Here is a 24,191-nt window from a genome sequence, read left to right on the forward strand (position 1 = left end):
CCTGAAAAAGAGCCAAACAATGCAGGAGAGGAGGTGGGGTGCAACGTCATGACCACTGGGCCTTTGCCAGGTGCCTTTGGATTTCCAGGAATCAGAGACAGTCTTGGCATCAGGTCATACTCCAAGGGCTGTCAACCTGTAAAGTGATGGGCTGGAGTGCTGACCCCTTCCTTGGGTAGACAGAAATGCTGACTGTTGGATAGCATTATTAGTTAGAGGTGCAGAATGGTGGAACTATGAGTGGCCGCTAACTTCTGTGGGAAAAAAATGTGGTTGTCCCCTACTGTCACCTGAGGATGCTCTTGGCTATTCACCTGTGAGCATATGAAGTGTGTGTGTGTGCGTGTGTGTGTGTGTGTGTGTGTGTGTCAGAGGGTAGAAGAGCTAGAGCAGGTTTCCCTCTCACCTCCACCTCCAGTTAAAACCAACTTCTATACCCCAACCACAATGTCCTGTAGCATAGGGCCCCTCAGTTCTAGAGCATCAACTTTGTGGGAGGACCTGAGTAAATCTCCCCTTGAAACTAGAATTCTACTTTCCGACCTTGATTGCTTTGTAGAAGAGAATGTCTGTAATAAATCTAATACTTTCATTTTCCCTCACCAAACCTTCAAAACAAACTATGTTTATGTGGGAAACTGGAAAAGACATTTCACCTCAAGTGGAAACTTGAGTATGTTATACAAACACACTGAGAAGAATCACTCCTTACGTTTGTATAGAATGTTGGCCTTTGCAAGGCTCAGTGTACTGCTTTCTAACCTTTGCCTTCAAGGAGAACTCACTGTGGGTGGAACCACTCGGTCTGCATCAAGGAGAAAAGAGCTTATCCAGGGAGGTGGAGTGGATAGTCCAGTATTCTAGATTCTCCACTTATTCAACAAAATTACACACGTAAACATCAATGGGATCCTGACTAGGACCAAAATGAGGCCCAGGAATGAAATGGATTTGCAATTTTGTATGCTTTATTACCTAAAGTCAGAAGAGAAGATATAAAAGCTGTTTTATTTACCAAGAAAGTGCACTAGGCCTGTGGAAAGTTGGTCCTTTTTGCTAAACTCTCAGATATTAGAGGCAGTTGGCTAGACGGCTGTGTTTTACATCCCAGCTTAACATTTTCGAGGCTGTTGAATAATGTAGATCCTTTTCAGTGGAGTGACCTTCTCCAGAGCAGGTCTGGGTTTTTCATGTGCCATGTGCATTATTGCTGGAAATTTATGGCTGAGCTAAAGGTGAGGAGGAAAGAAAAAAATGAGCATATTGGATCTTTTTGGTCATAAAGTATTAAAGTAGTAGAAAACAAAACAGCTGCTCAGAGGAATTTCACAGTTTTGTTTACTTCTTTGATAGTATCTCTTTTTTCCATACCACCTCTAGCTCTGTATCCATGGATATACTTGTTAACCTGGGTTTTCCCTCATTAGTGTGTTTCTAATTTTTTTTTAAATTATAAAATATATTATATATAAGATAATTATATAAATTATATATATATATATATATATATATATATAAAAATATATATGTTTTGAAGTGACTTTTTTTTTTTTTTTTTTTTGGTACGTGGGCCTCTCACTGTTGTGGCCTCTCCCGTTGCGGAGCACAGGCTCCGGACACGCAGGCTCAGGGCCATGGCTCATGGGCCCAGCTGCTCTGCGGCATGTGGGATCTTCCTGGACCGGGGCATGAACCCGTGTCCCCTGCATCAGCAGGCGGACCCTCAACCACTGCGCCACCAGGGAAGCCCTGAAATGACATTTTTAAAGGTAGAAATATCTTCATCAGTCCTCCAATATTAGAAATTATTCTGGCACTACTATGCATATATGGAACACTATATGCTAAGAAGGCTATGGGGACATTGAAGAAGGTCCTGAGGTGGGGAGGAAGAATGCCTCAGATGTCAGAAGATCAGAAATAAAGAACCTCTGAAAGAAGTTAGGAAGAGTTAGGGGTGTTTTAGGTTGAAGTATGTGAAATTGGCCATTTTATAAGGTTCAAATAAACAGTCTGGTAAAGAGAAGGCTGAGGAATGACTTATTAGTTTCAGGTAACAAAAGTTCTCACTAGTCATCTCTGCAGAAGACATCTATGAGGAAATGAGCTTAAATAGATATAAATTAACACAGACTGAGACTTTGACAGACAGTAAGAGGAATCTCATATGAAACCAAGAGACCTTATGGAATTTACATTAAGGACAGCTTAAGATGGAAAGGATGCCCAATGTTGCAAGTCTTTCAGGAATAGTTTTCCTAGGAGGAGAATTTGGACCCAGAGGCCTTTTGGTTTCATTCCAGTTCTTGGTTTTCAAGCCCACTGATTCAATATAAAGGTACCTAAGAACACCTTCCCTAGCCAGCAAGGAAGGGATGCCTCAGCTCACTAGGAATTTAACTTATCACTATTGAACTTAGATGCCCTTGCCTTGACACTCAAATAAAAGGGGAGATAAACTGTTCATGACCCCAAACATCACACTGTTTATGGTTTGTTTGGGCTCTTCTAAGCCAGGGAAAACATATGTGCCTTACATCACTTCTCAAATGTCCCTGAGCTCTGAGCACACAGCATTCCCTTTCATGTGAAACTTGGCTCCAGAAAGTTCTTTCTTCTTGGTCTTAAAAAAAATTAAACATACTGGAAGAATATACACTGAAGTGTTAACAATGATTATCTCTGAGGGGTAGAATTATGGGCAATTCCTAGTCTTTTTCTTTACTTTGCCTTTGTTTCTCTAAAAGTTTTCTTTTACAGTGAGAAGGTAAAAGTTATGTAATAATTAAACCCAAGGACGGTCTATGCTGGCATTCTAGTAGAAAGGAAGAAATGCAATTGAGGTACTGGTTATAAGTATTACTTTACAATCTAATAAAAGAGCTGCTGATTTATTTTTTTGTCAGATCAGTTATCATTGGGCCACATGACACACATTTTATAGTGTGATAAGGGCAGAGTGTTTTGTTTTGCTTTTCTTTTTTTGGGCCTCTCACTGTTGTGGCCTCTCCTGTTGCGGAACACAGGCTCCGGACGCACAGGCTCAGCAGCCATGGCTCACGGGCCCAGCCACTCCACGGCATGTGGGATCTTCCTGGACTGGGACACGAACCCGTGTGCCCTGCATTGGCAGGCGAACTCTCAACCACTGCGCCACCAGGGAAGCCCCTTGCTTTTCTTTTAACATTAGAACCAGAAGGAAACTTAAGAGGTCACTGACTCCAGTAGTTTTCTTCCAGACTAGGTGTCTTTAGTGTCAAGTAAAACAGATGGATTATTTCAGGTTAGCTCTAAATCACATTCAAGAGATTACAGGTAGGAAGACCTACTTGGCAAGTTACTTAAAGTCAAATGTAAGGTAAAGGGGGATGAGAAAGGAAATGAACAAATAATTCTGATATAACAGAAATCTGGGCAATTAGCCAAGGTGACAAGGTGAGAAAGAAGAGAGAAAACCACAATGTTGATTGTTGCTCTTAAGGTGTCAGAGTGAAGATGGGTGGAGGTGGGAAAGGAAAGGGGAGAGGAGAACAGTGTGTGAGGACACACTTATTGCTTAATTTGGCACTAACTCATTATTTGATCATTTCCAGGGTTATCTCCACAATTCAGGGGCTACATTTTTTGATCATTTAAAAAATTGCGATAAAATACATATAACATAAAATTTACCATTTCAACAATTTTTAAATACACAGGTTAGCAGCAATACATACACTTACATTGTTGTATAGCCATCACTACCATCCAACTCCAGAACTTTTTCATCATACCAAACTGAAACTCTGTACCCATTAAAGAATAATTCCTCATTACCTCCTCTGCCAGCCTTTAGTAACCACCATTCTACCTTCTCTCTCTATGAATTTGACTACTTCATGTATCTCATAAATGTGAAAGCATGTAATACTTGTCCTTTTGTGCCTGGCTGATTTCATTTAACATAATGTCTTCAAGATTTATCCACGTTGTAGTATGTGTCAGAATTTCCTTCCTTTTTAAGGTTGAATAATAGTCCATTGCATGTGTATAGACCACATTTTGTTTATCCATTCATATGCTGATGGCACTTGGGTGGCTTCCATCTTTTAACTATTGTGAATAATGTTGCTATGAATACTGTTGCACAAATATCTCTTCAAATTTCTGCTTTTAATTCTTTTGGCTATATATTCAGAAGTAAAATTGTTAGATCACACAGTAATTCAATATTTAATTTTTTGAGAAACTGCCATATTGTTTTTTATAGTGGCTACACCATTTTACATTCTCACCAGGAATGCACAAGGGTTAGGGGCTACCTTTCAACTAAGGCATTTAACTGAGGTTGTAAAAGCTCTGCTCAACTGCGTCTCAAAAGAGGAATGCCACAGATCAGAATGAATGGGAGACTGCCCCTGGGGGCTGTTGGCCATCTGTGAACTGGTCTGGCAAAATTTAGGGGGAAGAAAATCAACAGGATTGAGAAAATAGTGGAAACAATTCCGGCAAGGATAACAGCCTTAAATAAACTGCCCATAATTATTAAATTACAAATGTACAAGTTGCAGAGGATAAGGGCTTTATAGGGACAGGTGAAGATACAACCAGAGAGTCAAGTTCTCTTTCTCAAATACCCCACCCCCTCAATCAGGAGCATCCTAGTATAGAAAGACTTGGGGGTTGTGGGTGGAGAGTCTATAAAGGGTCTACCTTCAGATGATAGAACTGTAAATAATAGTCAATCATTAAATGCCCTGATTCTTTCCTGTAGATTTTAAACCAATGGAGATAGGAACATTTTATATTCAAGTCCAGACTAGAAATAAGTAGGAATAGCTTTCTAACCTACAACCTGTGCTTTAGTCTGACATCTTAACTTTGGCGACACTTTGGATTTTTCATCATTAATCTTTGTAAAATGATAGGGTTGGTAGAATAAAAGGTGTTTGTCTGACTCATTAGGGTAAAAGAATCTAGGTTAACTCCACAAGAGAAAGAAGGATATGTGTAAGGATTCTTCCTGCCTGTGGCTCCATCCCATAAGGGGCAAAATATTGAACTTGAAAAGCAGATCAATAGAAACTTCCACATTGAGAATTTACCTTCATCTTGGGTAGTTGTGACCTCAGAGCCTACATTTTTCATTTCAGAGAAAAAGTCAAAGAAGTATGGTAAAAGTCTTTATGATTAGAGCTATGAAAGAAATTCTAGAAATTAAAAAGTCAGTGGCAGGTTTTGTTTTAGAGCCTGAAGTCAGGTGGTATTAGCAGACTGGCAGCTCTTCCATTCATCTTTGAAGGGTGTTAACTTCCAACTTGAATGTTGGCACTTAGATTTCCACACCCCGTTAAGCAAAGTGCTTAAAACAAAACATTCAGCTTGAGTCAATGAAATTCAAGGATCATCCTACACAGAACAAGAGAAACCTTTTTAGATTTGCAGATGCCTTTGATAGTTTTCTTTCCCCCAGGATCCCATTTCACATACATCTCACTAACTTTGGGCCTGGTGACATAGCTGGCAGCTTGAAAAAGTGGCCCCAATTTAACTAGGCTTCACATTCCAGCCCCATCTGCACTATAACCCAACCCCTGTTACTAATGGTTTGACTGGATACTTTTATGTTGGGAGAAGCTTCATAACTACTGCCAAACTTAACTTCTGTAACTATCCAGAGAATGAATATATTTGACAGTATCATTTTCTCTCATTCCTTGCCTTAAAATAATTAAGTAAAAGAGCAATCGTAGATCTCATGGGAGCTACGTGACTCTAAGGGGTAGATGGAACTTGGTCTAAGACCAGGTCTCCCAGATTTTTATCTTAGAGAGCTTTGGGGTTACACAACCCCTCTTCTGCAGGAATAAACACATGATGTGGCCTGTCAGTGGGCAACATGAATTCTCTCAGTATTTAGGGCTGGAAGAGGTGGGAAAGACTGACTAGAGAAGAAGGGAGTGTCCTACCTACCTAGAAAGGTAGTGGGGAGTGAAGTCTGTGTGGAGATGAGTGGGGGAAAGAGTGGGAGGGAAAATTTTAGGCTGCCTCCCACCTACCTAGAAAGGTAGTGGGGAGTGAAGTCTGTGTGGAGATGAGTGGGGGAAAGAGTGGGAGGGAAAATTTTAGGCTGCTTCCCACTTAGATTTGTACAATTCCAACCTCTTGGGAATTGTTTTCCAATCTCCCAAATCTTAAACCCTAGGTTGGCTTTAAAGTAGCGTATCCAGACATGATTCGCACATGGATAGAAATTTCCTGCCATGATTGAATGGTTGCTGAGCTCCTATGAATAGGGCTATAACTCTCACTGTTTTGGACTCTTAAGTTCTTAAACTGGTATAAGAATTAACATGGGTTCTAGGAACTAGCCATAATTCTAGCTGAGGGCATGAAGGAATGTTAATAAATGCAGAGGCTATGACCCTCATTTCTGCTACTATATTTCTTCTGGCCAGTTGTATATTGTTAGATCTTCATGACAATATATATTGTTGGGAAAATCATTGTAATGCAGATGAAAATTTATCATCAGATTTCTCTCTCTCTCTCTTTTTAAAAAAAATTAATTTATTTTATTTATTTTTGGCTGTGCTGGGTCTTCGTTGCTGTGCAAGGGGCTTTCTCTAGTTGTGGAGAGCAGGTGCTCCTCTTCCTTGTCGTGCGTGGGCTTCTCATTGCGGTGGCTTCTCTTGTTGTGGAGCACGGGCCCTAGAGCGCACAGGCTTCAGTAGCTGTGGCACGCGGGCTCAGTAGTTGTGGCTAGTGTGCTCCAGAGCACAGGCTCAGTAGCTGTGGCGCATGGGCTTAGCTGCTCCGTGGCATGTGGGATCTTCCCGGGCCAGGGCTCGAACCTGTGTCCCCTGCATTGGCAGGTGGATTCTTAACCACTGAGCTACCAGGGAAACCCTAAATCTCTATATTTTATATGTCTTATTTTTTTATATTAGGCTGTATAGTTATGCATTTCTTTTTTTAAAATTAAATTTATTTATTTTCGGCTGCGTTGGGTCTTCGTTGCTGCTAGTTATGCATTTCTTTTCATTAAAAAATTAAGGTATAATTTATCTACAGTAAGATAGGTACCCTCTTTAGTGTTTAGTTCTATGGGTTTTCACAAGTGCATACCATCTGTGACCACCACCTCAGTCAAGATATAGAACCGTTCCTTCACCCCCCAAAATACCCTCCTGTCACTTTGTGGTCAACCCCTCCTCCCACTCTCTGGCAACCACTGATCTCAGCAGATCTATTTCTTAAAAGGCATTGGTCTTTCCACCCCAGGTTGACCTTTTTTATTATGAAATACTATTATGCTTCAGTTTGAATTATGGATTCAGGGAAGATTTTTCTTAGCTGTAAGGGACCATGTGGATCCCACTAACTTCCATATTCAAGACAGTGACTTATGGTAGTCTTGGGACTTGATTTTATTGCTGGTCTCTTATCCTTTGCCTGGATTCCAAGTGATGCCCTGTAGGACATCTCCCTGGGAATAGAAGCTAACACTTACTGCGGGCTAACTGTGTCTGGTTCTGTGCTGGGTCCTTTGCACATGTTCTATACCTTCATTTTATTCTCACAACATCTTTGTGAAGTGGGTACTATAAACCACATTCTCATTTACAGGTGAGGAAACAGAAGCACAGAGAAGTGAAGAAACCTGCCCAAAGACACACAGCTAGCAAGTGACAGAGTCGGCATAGGACCCAGGCACCTGATATCTGACGCCAGAATGCCAGAACCTGTTCTAACCAGTAATCTATGCAGTCTTAGCCACAGACCTACGCCAGTAGACATGGAGCTAAGTGTTAAAGGGCTTTAAAAAAAAAAAAAAAGATATAATTGCTGTTAAAAATATTTGTAACAGCACACCAACTCAATATTTTCTTATGATTTCTAAATACAACTTATTGTTGTTGTTATTTGATCCTTCTGTTTATCTTTGAAATTCAGAAGTGATATTTTTAACTGAAAGGGAAAGAACCCTTTATGTCATAGATGTATGCACATGTGTCTATAAAAAACAATAAAGGCTCTGGCATCATACCTAAAGTACAGCATAATCAACCTTTACTGACCACTCTCTTTAAACATTTTATTTTGGGTTCACATATATTCTAGAGGAATATATCTATTTCACTTAGCTCTACTTACTGTGGACATTCTATTGCCCCTGAGGAAGAAGCGTTTAGTGGGCAGGGGCCGGAGAATGTGCGTGGCAGGTCATCATCCATCCCTGCCCTTCTTCTAAAGTCAGGAAGGCAAAGAGTCACTTATGACCGCCCCCCTTCCGATCTATCTGATGGGAGAACCAAGCCCCCCTACGTGAGAAGGCTCTGTAGCTTTCGTCTATCATTAAGATCTTGCCTGATACTACTTGCCTCATGGGCTTCAGACACACCTTTTCTTTTCATTGCCATGAAACAGATGTTACTAATTAGAGCAGAGAGTGCAGGCAGGTTGCTCTGTGTCAGCACTGTTCTAAGAACTTCCTGTGTGTGAACCTCACTGATTCCACTCAACAGCCATCTGAAGTATATATATCCTCTTGCTTATCTTCCTTTTACAAATGACGAATCAGAGGCACGGGATCAGTAACGTGCTCTAGACCTTAGAGGTAGCAAATGGAGAAGCCAGTGCCAAATGGGTCTCAGAAGGCTAGCCTCACAGTTTCTACTCTAATCTTTTTCAGACCCCTGATTTTGGTAATAACAACAAGTCTTCCCTCTGCAAAGGACACCCACCCAGTCCTGTCTCTTCAATAAATATGGGGGCAGCAGAAAGAGTGGTCCTTCAATGCCCGAGTTCAATGCACCCGCCCCCTAGAAGTAGAATAAGGACCCTCACTCAGCTCACTCACAACATTCAAAAACAAACGATTGAATCCAAAATTAAACCACTGTCTACGTGGGAAGAATTTTCTGAGTTTCCTGAGCTACTCAGAAAGAATTCAAGATACGGAAATAAAAATAGCAATGGTCAACCACCTTCAAAAATAGACTTTACTAGATAAAGCCAGCCAGTGCCCAGGCTTCCTCCAGACCCCAAATGGGCAAACCTCCACCACCCACCCTGGCCTCAAATCAAACATTTCCTGTTGGGAGTGCAGTGGTGGGGAGGAAGTTCAAAAAGGGCTGAATTCCCAATACACAGGCTGCCTCTTTTTATAACAACAGGCCAATGTTTCCAATAAATATTTGGGATGGCAACGTCAAGTTCTGCCAATTTGGCATCATGATTCTTGCTTAATTTACCATCTTATTTTTGAAATGATTTATTAAACAGACACTAGGAATTTGGGAGCATCAGCTTTTCTCATCAAAACCACTTCGTGTTCCTTGAACTGAGAGCAGATTCTTTCACAAGGACATCAAACCTCTGAGCTGGAAAACACCCCAGTGGTCATCAGCTCATTCACCCATGCAGCCTGATCGGCTGTGTGGCTGGGTGAATACTGGCTGTGATGCACCTCACCCATGACTCACCTTCTCCAGCGTATGGTTCAGGGCATCCATCGTCTGTATTTTGGCAGCATTTGCAATGGCACTGTGAAGATGAAAAGAAACTTCATATAGAAATGGAAACTTTCCCACTAAAGAGGCTAAACCATTTTTATAGAGGGTTTTCTACTTGGTCTTTAAGCTTTCATTCTGCTTGGCTACTCCTGGAAGACAAAAAAATAAAAATAAAAAAAGTCCTACTCTGTATGCCCATGTACTACAAGCTTTGCAGGTCAACTTATCATAATTAATATTTTTAAGCTTTTCATCAAAGTACAGCATACATGCAGAAAGGTGCACATATTATCAACATATAGGCTGGTGAACATTCACAAACTTGTAACACTAGTCAAACCCGTTGCCCCTAAGAATAATCACTACCCTGACTTACAGCCCCATATATTAGTTTTGACTTTATTTGTATATCATAAAATGTACCATACAGCAGGTACTTTTTTGTGTCTGGCTTCTTTTCTCGGGCAAGTTATTTGCTAGGAGAGTTTCAATCAGGACTGAGCTTACAGTGCAATTTCTTGAAGGTAACTGTGCTTGGCATACTTTTTTCTGGATGGTTTGTGTTGGTTAGTAGAAGGTATTGGGTTATGGACACAGATGTGATGCTTAGAAATTTATTTTCTACATTATATTTTTCAAAAGCTATTCTCCTAGAAGATATAAGGAGGTGTTTGTCCACAAAAAGGAGGAAATCCCGTCCATGCAAACACTCACAAAGCAGATATAAAGAGCAGAGGTGACTCATGGGGGAGCTAGGGAAGCTTCAGGGCCTCCTTACTGCACAGTCTCCTTTCGAGGCCCTGGGAGGGGCCCTAGCCATTTCATATTTGTAATTTTGTATTATTTTTCCTTAAAATGGTCCTCCAATTCTATAAGATTCAGCTTCCACATACCTATATCTATCCCTGGTAAACAGGACAAGAGAGCTATTTTTCTGCTGTTTTAAGTTCTGTAGTGGTCCAATTCCCATCTTTTAATGACTATTAGAAAACAATTGAATTTTTTTTTTTTTTTTTTTTGCGGTACGCGGGCCTCTCACTGTTGCGGCCTCTCCCGTTGCGGAGCACAGGCTCCGGACGCGCAGGCTCAGCGGCCATGGCCCACGGGCCCAGCCGCTCCGCTGCATGTGGGATCTTCCCGGACCGGGGCACGAACCCGTGTCCCCTGCATCGGCAGGTGGACTCTCAACCACTGTGCCACCAGGGAAGCCCTGAATTTTTTTAAGAGGGTTCCAATCAGCACTTTATGACTCTCTAGGCAGCTCCTCTTCCTGCAGTGTTCACCTGATGTTAGAATTAACAGTAAGTCCCTTTTGCTGAGGTGCAAAGAAACAGATGACTTGTCCATGGCTGCCAACTAGAAGGTCATTTCCAAGCTATGACTCTAGCTCCTGAGTCCCTGGCCCAGGCATGTTTACCGGTGCCACACTAAACAGGGCTTACACTTGAGTCAGGTTTTAGTAGCAGGATAGGTTTTCGAAGTTAACTAGCTGGCAATTCAATGACAGTGTGACATTATTTACAGAGTGCTTTCTCTGTTCTAGGAACTGTCCTAGATGCTGGGTCAGGAGATAAATGTGACTCCCACCCTTGAGGACTTATAGCTTTGCTTTAATTATGCGATAGGTATTTTCTGATTCAGAAGAAACAAAAGCTTAATGCCAAGGGGCAAATTTAAAAAAATTGAGGTATAGCTGACATATAATATTACATTAGTTTCAGGTGTAAAACATAATGATTTGATATTTGTATATACTGCAAAATGAGCACCACAATAAGTCTAGTTAACATCCCTCACCATACATAGTTAAATGTTTTTTCTTATAATGAGAAGTTCTAAGGTGTACTCTCTTAGTAACTTACAAATATATAATACAGTATCATTAACTATAGTCATCATGCTATAATTTCATCCCCAGGGCTTAATTATTTTATAACTCTAAGTTTGTGCCTCTTGATCTCTTTCATCCATTTTCTACCCCAGACACCAATCCCCTCTTCCCCCAGCTTTGGCAACCACTAATCTGCTCTCTGCACCTATGAGCTCGATTTTTTGCTGTTGCTGTCCTGTTTATTTTTATTCTTAGATTCCACATACAAGAGAGATCATATGGCACTGTCTTTCTCTGACCTATTTCACTTAGTATAATGCCCTCAGTGTCCATCCACATTGTTACAAGTGGCAGGATTTCCTTCTTTTTTATGGCTGAACAGTATTCCTCTGTGTGTATGTATGTGTGTGTATGTGTATGTGTGTGTGTGTATCACATTTTTTATCCATTCACCCGTCGATGGACACCTGGGTTGCTTCCATGTCTTGGCTACTGTAATAATGCTGAAATAAATGTGGAGGTGCATGTATCTTTTCAAGTTAGGGTTTCATTTTCTTCAGACAAATACTCAGAATTGGAATTGCTGGATCACAAGGTAGTTGTAGTTGTAATGTTTTGAGGAAACTCCATACTGCTTTCCACAGTGGCTGCACCAATGTGTATTACAAGCTATCAGTGCACAGAGGTTCCCTTTTTCCCATGTCCTTGACACAGCTTGGTATTTCTTGACTTTTTCTTAATAGCCATTCTGACAGATGTAAGGTGATATTACATTGTAGTTTTGATTTGCATTTCCCTGATGATTAATAATGTTGAGCACCTTTTCATGTACCTGTTGGCTATCTGTATATCTTCTTTGGAAAAATGTCTATTCAAATCTTCTGCCCAGTTTTAAACTGGCTTGTTTGCTTTCCTGCTACTGAATTGTATGAGTTCTTTATATATTTTAGATAGAGTATTTCATTTTTTTTTTTTTTTTTTTTTTTTTTTTTTTTTTTCTTTTTGTGGTATGCGGGCCTCTCACTGTTGTGGCCTCTCCCGTTGCGGAGCACAGGCTCCGGACGCTCAGGCCCAGCGGCCACGGCTCACAGGCCCAGCCGCTCCGCGGCATATGGGATCCTCCCAGACCGGGGCACGAACCCGTATCCCCTGCATCGGCAGGCGGACTCTCAACCACTGCGCCACCAGGGAGGCCCGAGTATTTCATTTTTTAAAAATTTAATTCTTATATTTTTATTTTATTATTTTTTATTATTATTACTTATTTTATTTTTGGTTGCGTTGGGTCTTCATTGGGTCTTTTTTGCTGCACGTGGGCTTTTCTCTAGTTGCGGCGAGCTGGGGCTACTCTTCATTGTGGTGCACAGGCTTCTCATTGCAGTGGCTTCTCTTGTTGTGGAGCACGTACTCTAGGCACGTGGGCTTCAGTAATTGTGGCGCACAGGCTTCAGTAGTTGTGGCTTGTGGGTTCTAGGCACGAGGGCTCCAGTAGTTGTGGCTCGGGGGCTCTAGAGTGCAGGCTCAGTAGTTGTGGCGCACGGGCTTAGTTGCTCCGCGGCATGTGGGATCTTTCCGGACAAGGGCTCGAACCCATGTCCCCTGCATTGGCAGGAGGATTCTTAACCACTGTGCCACCAGGGAAGCCCAGAGTATTTCATTTTAAAGTAGAAAAATCCTCAAAAAATTTCCTTCCCAGAAATTGAGAAGAAAACTTTTAAAGTGATCTAAAAAGTAATTTTATACAGAAAGAAAAAACCCACAAAAAAACCCGAGAAATTCCATAGCCTATTTCCCTCTACACTTTCTTTCTGAGACTGTTACCATTTTAACTCTTAAGGATGTATCTGAGCATCCTCTAATTCACTCCTTCTGAATCACTCATGAGCTCACCTATGGAAACCATCCTGAAATAGGCTCTGAAGCACCTCTACTTGGAGGAGCTAGTTTCACATGTTCACTTCTTTTTGAAGGCACTATTTTTCTTACCCAAGGCGTAGAGGGGCTGGGCCATTTGTACATGAGATCCAGCCCACGGCTCTCTGCTTAGTTCTGAGAAAGGTGCAGTGTGTCAAGGTTACTGTGGAAGGAGCAGGGAGAAAACAACCTCTGTATCCAAATTCCTTCCAGATGTGCCAAATACAGTGGCCATTATTTTCTAAACAGTTGAGTGAGGAATTTAAAATAAAAGCCCATTTATTTTTAATTCAGATTTGCTTCAGCAGAAAGCATATTACAAACACAGGGCCAGCTTAGGGACAGTACTTTAAAGGCTAAGGTAAAAATAAGATACAGGGATGTGAGTCCTGTTTGGATGCATTCAGTACCTTGCTTTTTAAGCAGGAGGCAGTTGCGCTGGCTGCAGGGAAGAGGAGGATGGGCAGAGAGAGTTCTCCAGAGGGTAGCTAACCCCCTCTCCCATGCTGACCCCCACCCCTACCCCACCCCACCATGCCAGCTGCCTCTAACTCTGGTTAGAAAGTGCCTAGGGAGCCTTGGTTTGTCCTAAGATCCAGCAAAGCCTCTGACTTCTGGCAGTAGAGTCACTTAAAAATCTAGATGAAGAAGGAAAAGAAATTAAGCAGTCCCCTACCTTGTTTTCTCTAATCCCGTTTTCTTGGTGTGTCTCTCCAAGAGGCCAATTTCTTGTTTTTTGGAAATTCGCTTTCCTCCAGCTTTCACTATAAACAAATAAGCATCAACAAGGGAGTCATATTTAGGGCAGCAAGAGAAAGTTTGCTTTGTTATTCAAGGTATGAATTTATTGTAGATTTGAAGAATTTCAGAACTTTTTGAAGAGCTAAACTTTAATCTAAAACAACATAATCAAAAGGTACCCTGAACTAGCATAACAGAAGAAAAAAATATTTTGGGCAAACAAGGCGGGAAGGAGAGAAGGGCTAAGGTTTTTGCTTGTCTGTGTTCGGAGAGGGGGACCCGAGGCTAAAAAAGGCAGAGGTGTTTACACCTTTGATTTGGGGAGGAGATAACAATTTGTTCCCTTAGGCATTTTACTGAAAAACATTTTTTCTTATTATCAAGCCAATTACATTCTTCATGACAGCAACTGACAATTACAATGTGACCCTTCTGTTTTCCCACAAGATTAAAGTGCAAAGCTTGCAAAATTTTTTTTCAACCAAAGCTTTCAAAAGCTAGATTGGAGAATGAGCCAAAAGTCAGGGCACGTGGTGATAACAGGCATTTAATTCAAGAGAGATGCTTCTGATCCCACCAGATGCCCACCTTCCATCCCAGACCCCAAACCTCCGATGTGGGAGGATCTCAGATGTTCTAATGAGTAATTAAACTGCATTAATAATCCTGCCATTCAAGAGATCAATTAGTGTTAATTAGGCTACAGATGACCTAACAGCAATTCAAGTGTTGAACAATGTCAGATGAAATCAACTTTTGAAAAGGAGCAGCCCATTTCAGATTGCAAGTCAAAGCAAATACTTTTTTCTGTTCCCAGGAAATTTGCACATCTGAAATCTGACAAGCTCAAATGAGAAAAAGCTAAATGGACATTGGTTTGTTTGAACCTGTTAATTCTTTTTATGGAAATGTCAGATTGGCAATTTTCTAAAACTGGCTCCAATAAAGTGAAAAATAGGAAAACCTATTTCTCAATGCCCTCGTGAATTGACTTCATCATTTTTCTTTTAAAATTATTATTTAATTAATTTTTATGATTATGTAATAGTACATGCATAAGGCACACAATTCAAAAATCATGGAAAGGTCTGCAGTCTCCCTTCTACCATTATTTTTAGGCCTCCAGTTCATCTCCCTAGATACTGCTAATGTTAACAAGTCCCTATGTATTCATCGATAGACATTCTATACACATACCTATATATTTTTTTAAATGGCAGCATACATTGTTCTACATCTTGTTTGTTTATACTTTTCATTCAGTCATGTACTTTGGTGTAAGTTCCCTATCGATATATATATAGAGAGAATGTCTTTCTTTTTAACATCTGCTTTAAAATTTCTTTATATGAACATTCTGTGTTTACTTAACCAATTTCCAACCACTGGACATTTTAGATGTTTCTAATCCATTGCTATCACAAACAATGCTGCAATGAATATCCTTTGCATATACATAATTTTGCACAAGTGCAAGTATATCCATGGGATAAATTCCTAGAAGTGATCTTGTTAATTCTTAAGAGTATGTGCATTTGAAATTTTGCTAAATCTTGCCAAGTCACCCTTCACAGTGGTTGCACCAGTTTACAATCTCACCAGTTACAATGACAGTGATTGTTTCCCTATATCTCAAGCAACAGTGAGAACTAGAAAATGTTTGGCTTTATCAACCAATAAGAAAAAGAAAGGTAAATTGCCTTTCTTATATCTTATTAAAAGTTGAGCTTATTTCTGTGTTTCAGAAGCCAGTTGTATTTTCTTTTATAAACTGTTCACATTTTTGGTCCATATGTCCTGTTGGACTTCTGTTCCATTAATCTCTCTGTTTATATGCCATTACAACTTTATTTTAATGATTGTAGCTTTATAACATATTAAAAAAAAATCTTTTTTTGGCCGCACCATGCATCATGTGCGATCTTAGTTCCCTGACCAGGGATCAAACCCATGCCCCCTGCAGTGGAAGTGCAGAGTCTTAACCGCTTGACCACCAGGGAAGTCCCTAACATATTTTAATTTTGATAGTCTTTCTTTGCTACATTTTCTTTGCAGAATTTTATTAGCTATTCTTATTTATTTTTCCATATGAACTTTTGAATCAGTTTGTCAATTCCCTCCAAAAAATCCTGCTGGTAGTTTTTTAATGGTCTTGTTTTAGATTTATAGATTATTTTTAAAGGGAAAATTCGTATCTTTATATTCCTGGTTGCTCTCTATTCAAGAACATGGTATGCTTTTCCATTTTCTACATTTTCTTTTGGGTCCCTCAGTAACTTGTTCACATAAATCTTACACATTTATTGTTAAGTTTATTCCCTAAGTATTTTCTCTTTGTTGCTGCTGTTGTAGTTGTAGAGAGGGTCTATTCTTCCATTATAGCTTTCACAGATTGTTGTTCTTATATTAATATCATTGATTTTATACCCAGATCTTATTGAATTCTCTTATTATTTATCACATTTTTGTTGATTCCCTTAGGTTTTCCAGGTAAAAAAAATTTATATAGTCTGCAAATAATTATAATATTACTTTCTCTAGAATAATATTAAATAGTGGTGATGATGGACATCTTTGTCATCCTAATTTTTAATGGATTGCTTTTAGTGTTTTCCCATTAAGTATGATGTATATACTTAGTTGTATATACACACACACATATTTATAATATATATATAATGTATATTCAAATATATTTCTTTCATCATATTAAGGAAATATCTTTCTATTACTGTTTCATTGGGCTTAAAAAATTACAAACACATGTTGAATTTTATCGAGTGCCTTTTTATCATCATGTATATAATATGGTTTTTCACCATAATGAGGTTAATTATATTAATAGATAAAAATTTTATAAATATATATTAATGAATATTTTACTATCAAACCATTCTTGTGTTCATGGAATAAACTCTACTTGGTCATTTTGAATCACCAAGTTTTTTTTTATTGATTATAAACGCGTCTCACTAGAATTCTGTAATATTAGATACAGTCCAGGAAAAAAATCCTATTTTCATACATGGTCTGCTTTAAATTCACACACACACACACACACACATGAAAAAAAGGTATACAAAATAATCAGCAACAGAAATGAAATAATGTGGAAACACCTTCTGCATAGCCCTGGAATACAGAGATGAAATAAACCAAGGGGTGACTTTTTCTGGAAGACTGCTTGAGAAGGGTGTGCCGCTGTATGAGGAGTGGTGTGGTTCATAGCCTCTTCTACCAAGAGGAATCAAATCACAATAGCTCTAGACCTAGAGCTTGAGCCTTCATTATCTCTCCCAGCAGTATCTTTCATCCTCCTTATGACAAATGCTTTTAAAACATGGAGTGCTGTAATTACTTTCTTAGTAGTGTTTCTTTTGTTTTCTCTGATGCTTTTGTTTTTGCACGTTTTCTTCCACTGGTTATTATAGCCAACTACAGAAGCACACTCGTTAGAGTTAAAATAAGCAATAGTTAAAAGTGAGAAGACCTTTGAAATGTTGAGCTCTGTGCCACTCATTTGAAAGAGCACAGACAATTTAGAGGATGTCCAGATGAGAGCAACCAGAGTGGAGAAGGAGCCGTGTCAGACAAGGAACTGGGCAAACTGGAAAGATCGCTTCTGAGGAAGCAAAGACTCAAGGGAAGCTTATGGTGCCATCTTCAAGGAGTCTAGGGGCTGTCTTGTGGAGGAGGAATGATTTACTGGTAAGGAAATGTTGTCTAGGGTCAGACAGCTGTACTCCCTCCTGTGCTCTGTGACCTTGGGCAAGTAAACTCCTCTGAGGCTCAGTTTCTGCATCCTTCAAAAGGGAATAATACTGATTATTTAGGTTGTCCTAGGGAATAGAGGTGACATAAGCAGCTGGCGCATGGTAGGCACTTAATAATTAGTAGTTATTATTATTTATATTTATGTTTTTCCAGAGGAGAGAATGGAAAGCAAAGAATGAAAGTCCCAGAAAGGCAGAGTCTGGCTACATATAACTGTGTTAATCAAAGTGAAGAAGATTACATAGTACAATAGTATATCTCTGGTCCCTCAGTGTGTTAAAGTAAAGAAAAGAAGTGTAACTGCCATGAATATTTTAGAAGGATTTTGGGGAATGTGGTAGAAGTTGAACTAGATGATTTTTATTGTAAGGTCTTTACTGTGATTCTAACTCTTCCCATCTACCTACAAAAGAAAATCGATCATGTCCCTCCCTTTTGAAAGAATATAGTGTACTCAGAGAAACAAATCCCAAAAGAAATGTAAAGAGAATGTAAAGGACTTCCCTGGTGGCCCAGTGGTTAAGAATCTGCCTGCCAATGCAGGGGACATGGGCTCGAGCCCTGGTCCAGGAAGATCCACATGCTTCAGACCAACTAAGCCCGTGCACCACAACTACTGAGCCTGTACTCTAGAGCCTGCGAGCCACAACTGTGGAGCCCGCATGCCACAACTACTGAAGCCCATGTGCCTAGAACCCATGCTCTGCAACGAGAAGCCACTGCAATAAGAAGCCCACACACCACAAAGAAGAGTAGCCCCCGCTTGCCGCAACTAGAGAAAGCCCGCATGCAGCAACGAAGACCCAACACTGCCAAAAATAAATAAATAAATAAATATATTTAAAAAAATTTGTAATCACTTACATAATTCCATGTTTAGGTCCTTTCAATACACAAAATGAACTAGAGATTTAAAAATGTAAGAGAGAGATGTTTTGGATAGTTTTGTTAGAAAATCTACATTGATGTGGAGAAAATGAAACTTTGCTTTCCTATCTCTGAGTAAGAGTTATAATTTTGTGGCCGCTTTTGTAGTTTATAACTTTTCGAAAGTTGACCCTTGAGTTTAGAATGCTATATACTAATTTTCCAGTTCAGATTTTCCAGGCATTTTGCACAGTGTTTGGTAGAGGGTAGTCAAGATAAAGAAAGATAAGCCTGCAAGAAAAATTGAGCTTCTTTCCTTCATTAATCAGTGGAGAATGTGTGTGAAAAAGCTGACCACCACAAAGGTTTGGGCAAACTCTGCCTTGTGACTTAGAACGTTCATTTGAAGATTTTAACTAAAAGGTTAGATGTTTGCAAAACGCTTACTTTGCATTCACCGTTGAGTTTTTGGCATATTCTAAACTGTCAGTCAAGACAAAAGACTCTCATCAGGAAAAGCAAGGAGAGAGGGCTTCAGAGGGAGAGGGCTTGACCGGGGCCCACTTTACTGTCACGCCTCTGCCCCTTCTCGCCAGCTAGGTGGCATTGGGCACGTCCCCCAACCTTGCTGACTTTCAGTTTGCTCCTCTGTGAAACAAGGATGAGGGTACATCATCAGTCTGCAGTACTGGTGCTGTGTCTAGAAGGCTCTGTGCAGTGCCAGTCACACAGGATTGAGTGAATAGCAGCTGTTCTTGTCATCAAACCCCCGTCCCTGTGACCTGTGGGGTAGTGGGTCTCGCAACCTCTCTGTTGAACCTCACAGATCAACTCCCAGAAGTTGACATAAGCAGACTGGAGTTGAGAGAATTAAGCCTCTGGTGTTTGCTTTTTAAAAAAACCATACTAGCCCTTCTGCAGCTATGGTTTCCTCCCCATTTTCTGCAGTAGTTTCATCCTTGGGGATACACTCCCCAAACTTCCGTCTCTCTTTAATGAGCCGGAAAATGGATTCTCTCTAGGGGTTCTCAGTTGTGACTCCTTTGATGGCTCTGACTCATTTGCCTTAAAACAAATTAAAGTGCAAGGAATATACAAAAACTCATAAACTGCTGCTTTTTCTGGTTCATCACACATGTACTTGGTTTCCTTGGATTACCTTCTACTCACTCATTTTTGGCTGTTCAGGTAATGGAGTTCTTAAAAACTGACAGCGAGGCAAATCAAAGCAGCAGAAAATCCTTAGCAGAAAAGCTAAGCTTCCTAGAGCCCAGGCCGCCTCATGTTTAATGTAGTCTTGTTTTACAGCATAAATTTATAACCAGGATTCACAGAGGTACAATATATTATATTAATATACATAAAAGAGAAACCACTAAGCACCCCCTGTGTAGGTGGGAAAGTTACAGCTGGCTGACTTTGGAGCGGTTTCATTTTTAACCATGATGGAGCAGGCACATGTATCCTTCCCACTGCAATTTTCTTCTGCTCTGATGACTGCAGCAGTGCCAAATGCAGCCTGCAAACATCAGGAGGTCTTGCAATTGAGGAGAATCATTTCTTTTAATGGCTATGTGTTTTACTAGGCCTGCATTTTACAGGGATTAACATTCATGTGCTGGGTACCTTACATAGGTTATCTATCTCCTTTAATAGTCACAGCAACCTTACAATATCAATGTTATTTATTACCGCCTGCTTTAGAGATGAGAAAACTGAGGCTCAGAGATGTGGAAGGGAAGCAGGGTTTAAATCCAGGACTGTCTGATTCCAAAGGCCATGTCAGACCTTTCACAGACCTTTCATCATGTCTGTGTCCTACTTTCAGGGACCTGTCTATTGCCTATAAAAATCAGGTGAAATTTAATGGAATTCTGGCAATGAATTATTTTTGTTCTATAAATAAAATTTTGTACTGTAGCTATCTGGTTCAGACTTAAAATATATAGCGAGACAAGCTGAAGGATGAGGCTTCTTTGCTCCCTTGTTCTCAGTGGGGAGGTAAAAGTCTTCCTTCATCTCCATTCTAATTATCCCAAACCTCTTATCTGTAGTGTCACAGTTCATAATAATTAATTGTCATGCCAGAGGCATTGTGACATGCTTGATGGCATCATGGTGTGCTATGTACACAGAGTAATTAGCAATCATTAGTGGCGGAGACAGAAAGTTCCTGGTGGTTTCATTCAAACTTTCACTTGGTTAAGTTTATCCCTGTGATCTTTGTGTATAAACGTCATTTAGCAAATCAAGTGTTAGCTGAACTGTTTTATGAAGGATTGGGGTGGAAGTGGTGGGAAGAGAATGGCGTTTTCTTTTGTCCTTGTGTAGAAACTTCTAATAATTTGCATCGATAGTTCTTGATCATTAATTAGCATCATTAATTTTAAATATAGATAATGTTAAATATTCCTAAATCCAATTACAAACATAAAAAGTCAGGAGTCTGCCACAGGAGACCAGGACAGGGTGCTGAGAAGTGGAAACTCAGAATTAGTAGTAAGAATTCAGACTTTGGCTGGGCTGCTCACCAGAAGGCCACTGAACCTTGTGTCAGTTTTTGATGCTTTGTGAAGTTTATACCTGCCATCATCCTCTGCAGCAAAGATGATTGAAATAACCTTGGCTTAGAGGAGCCAAAGAATGATACCAGTAAATAAATTTTGTTAATGGAGAAAGGCAAGAACAAAGAGGTCAAGTTGTTGAGATATTTCTTAAGGAAAAAAGAAGAAAGGCAGTTAAAAGAACATCAAATCAGCTACAAATAGGCCTGCATGCCTCAGCCAATCTATATGAACATATGGTTAAGTACAATAAAACTAATTTCCATATTCCAGGGAGTTGATATAAATAGCATACCTTTTTTACAAAAAGAAAAGAACTGTGGATGCTTTGCAAAATGCCTCGATAGCTACCTTTTCCAGTCAGCCCTTCCTATGCTAGCGTCCTTATTAAAAAGTGCTCCTCAGCTTGGTGACAGACAAAAGACATTACTGATCACACTGCCCGACCCCAAAGCCTGAGAAGGGAGAGAAAAATTGGTTTGCTCTCTTCTGTGTGGAAGCTGGATTGGCTGGGTATGAAGTTGGATGATGTACAGGCATCTTTGGGAGACTGAGTCCGAAAGCTGGGACCTCTAGGGAGGAATGTTTCCATGGCAGTAAATTACCTTCCAGGTGTGAATGGGTCGCTGCTAACCTGCAGCCAGGGAGGGAAGGTCCAAGCTCACCACCTGCTCCTTTCCACCAGTGTCCAATCCCTTGTACTCCCACATAGAATTAGGTTTTAATTCAACCGGGCCTGACAAATCCCCAGGTGATTTTTACACAGAAGCCTAAAAGGATCAAAGACAGGAGGAACTCAGGTTAGAGGAAGTTAAAGGAACAAGGGGAGGTTGAGAGCCTCTGCTCTGTTGGGGCACCTCTGTGGAAGGCGCTGCGTGGAAGGAGGGGCCGCAGCAGCCAAGGGGTCTTGCTGTCCGCAGGACAGAGGGCAGGTGGGCAGCCTACCTGCAGGAGGATGCCCCCCTTTCAATGCGGAGAGCCGGACTTGCACTTCACTTGCCATAGCGCGTGCCAGGGCCAGGGCCAGGGCCAGTGCCGGCGCTCTGCAGGCTGAGTGCGGCTGCCCCACTGCACCCTGGCTTTATATGGGCTGGGGGCGGGGTCCCTTAAGGGCTTTGCTGAGCAGCAACAGGGCTTGTCATCTAGCTTTTCTGAGAACCTACATTTTGGGGGCAAGTTTTCTCTTAGAAGAAAATTTTCTTCATATTCCCTTCGTCTGAGAAGTAAAGGTAGACAGCTAAGGGGACTCTTTCTTTCACAGGAGGAAGGAGAAAGGATCAAGCTCAGTGGAATTCTTTTTCTCTCCAGCTATTTATCCATCGAGTTTGTATGGTGCATCTACAATGTGACAGGTTTTGTCATATACTCGCATGACAAGGAGGGCAAGACAAGATCTTTGCTTCAAGACATCAGTTGTTTTTCTGAGGAGGCAATTATAAAACAAAGTGTGATGCCTTTGTCTCAGTCTTTGTAATTTTAAGCATCTATACTAAGAAAGTAAAATTGGGGATGTGCACAGAGATTTCTGCAAGGGATGGTAATCATATATTTCTCTCTCTCTTTTATTTTCTTTTTAGTATTGATTGGAATCCACATAAACACCCCCAAATAGAGAGGGATAGTTAAATAAATTAAGATATAGCTATGAGAGTACTATGTACTCATTACAAATTGTGTTTTTGAATAATATTTAATGATGTGAAAAATATTCATGATAAGACAGTGAAAAAGCAGGCTATAAACCAAGAGATGCCTGCTTTGTTAAAGAGAAAAAGTACAAATGTAAGCTTAGGCATTATTGTATCTCCAGTGCTATCAAAGTTCAGCAAAAGGCAGGTGCTTTGTCTCTTTGTTCTTCAACACAATTAAAAACTTCCACTCTTCAAGAGACATTGTTAAGGAAATGAAGACCAGCCCCAAACTGGGAGAAAATATTGGTAGAACATATTTCTGACAAGTACTGGCATCTAGAATATATAAAGAACTCTAACTACTCAATACAAAGAGAACAACCCAATTTAAAAATGGGAAAAAGGGGCTTCCCTGGTGGCGCAGTGGTTGAGAGTCCGCCTGCCGATGAAGGGGACACAGGTTTGTGCCCTGGTCCGGGAAGATCCCACATGCCGCGGAGCGGCTGGGCCCATGGGCCATGGCCACTGAGCCTGCACGTGCAGAGCCTGTGCTCCGCAACGGGAGAGGCCACAACAGTGAGAGGCCTGCGTACCACAAAAAAAAAAAAAAAAGGAAAAAGATTTAAACAGAAACTCCATACAGAGATATTGACAACGTGTAAGCACATAAAAAGTTGCTCAACATCATTAACTATTAGGGAAATGCAAATTAAAACCACAATGAGCTATACCACATATGTATTAATATTAGAATGGCTCAACTAAAAAAACTGGAAAATACAACATGCTGGTGAAGATGCAGAGCAACTAGAACTCTCAAACATGGCTGATGGGAATGCAAACTGGTAAAGCCACTGTGGAAGGCTGGTATTTCGCATAAAATTAAACATACACTTACTACATGACTAACAATCTAATTCCTAGGAATTTTCCTAAGAGAAATGAAAACATATGTACACATAAAAACCTGTGTGCAAATGTTTATAACAGCTCTATTCTATAATTGCCCAGAGTTAGAAACAACCCCAAAGTCCATCAACTGTAAAATGGATAAACGGTGGTATATCCATAGAATAGAATACTACTCGGCAATAAAAAGAAATGAATAGATATTTGCAACAACATGGGTGAATCTCAGAAGCATTGTGCTAAATGAAAGGAGACTAAAAAAGCCACTTATACAAGTCTATTTATACGACATTCTTGAAAAGTCAAAATTACAGAACAGAAATCAGACCAGTGACTACCAAAGGAGGGGGTGAGGAGAGAGGTTTCATCATAAAGAAGCAGGAGGGGACTTTTGGGGGTTCATAGAAATGTTCTGTATCTTGATTGTAGTGGTGGTTACATTCATCATACATCATACATGCAT

General features: G+C 40.3%; 1 protein-coding gene across 1 annotated transcript; it reads right to left on the minus strand.

Moving 5' to 3' along the window:
• Window positions 1-1,112: 1,112 nt before the first annotated feature.
• Window positions 1,113-22,191, minus strand: DAPL1 (death associated protein like 1; the record flags this gene model as incomplete). Its single annotated transcript, XM_081242595.1, has 4 exons — window positions 1,113-1,229; window positions 9,468-9,528; window positions 13,919-14,006; window positions 22,134-22,191. 4 exons carry the CDS (start codon window positions 22,189-22,191, stop codon window positions 1,113-1,115), a joined length of 324 nt encoding a protein of 107 aa, XP_081098721.1.
• Between the last annotated feature and the right edge of the window lie 2,000 nt (window positions 22,192-24,191).

This window comes from Mesoplodon bidens (assembly GCF_964165515.1).
Source record: "Mesoplodon bidens genome assembly, chromosome: 8".
Taxonomy (NCBI): Eukaryota; Metazoa; Chordata; class Mammalia; order Artiodactyla; family Ziphiidae; genus Mesoplodon; species Mesoplodon bidens.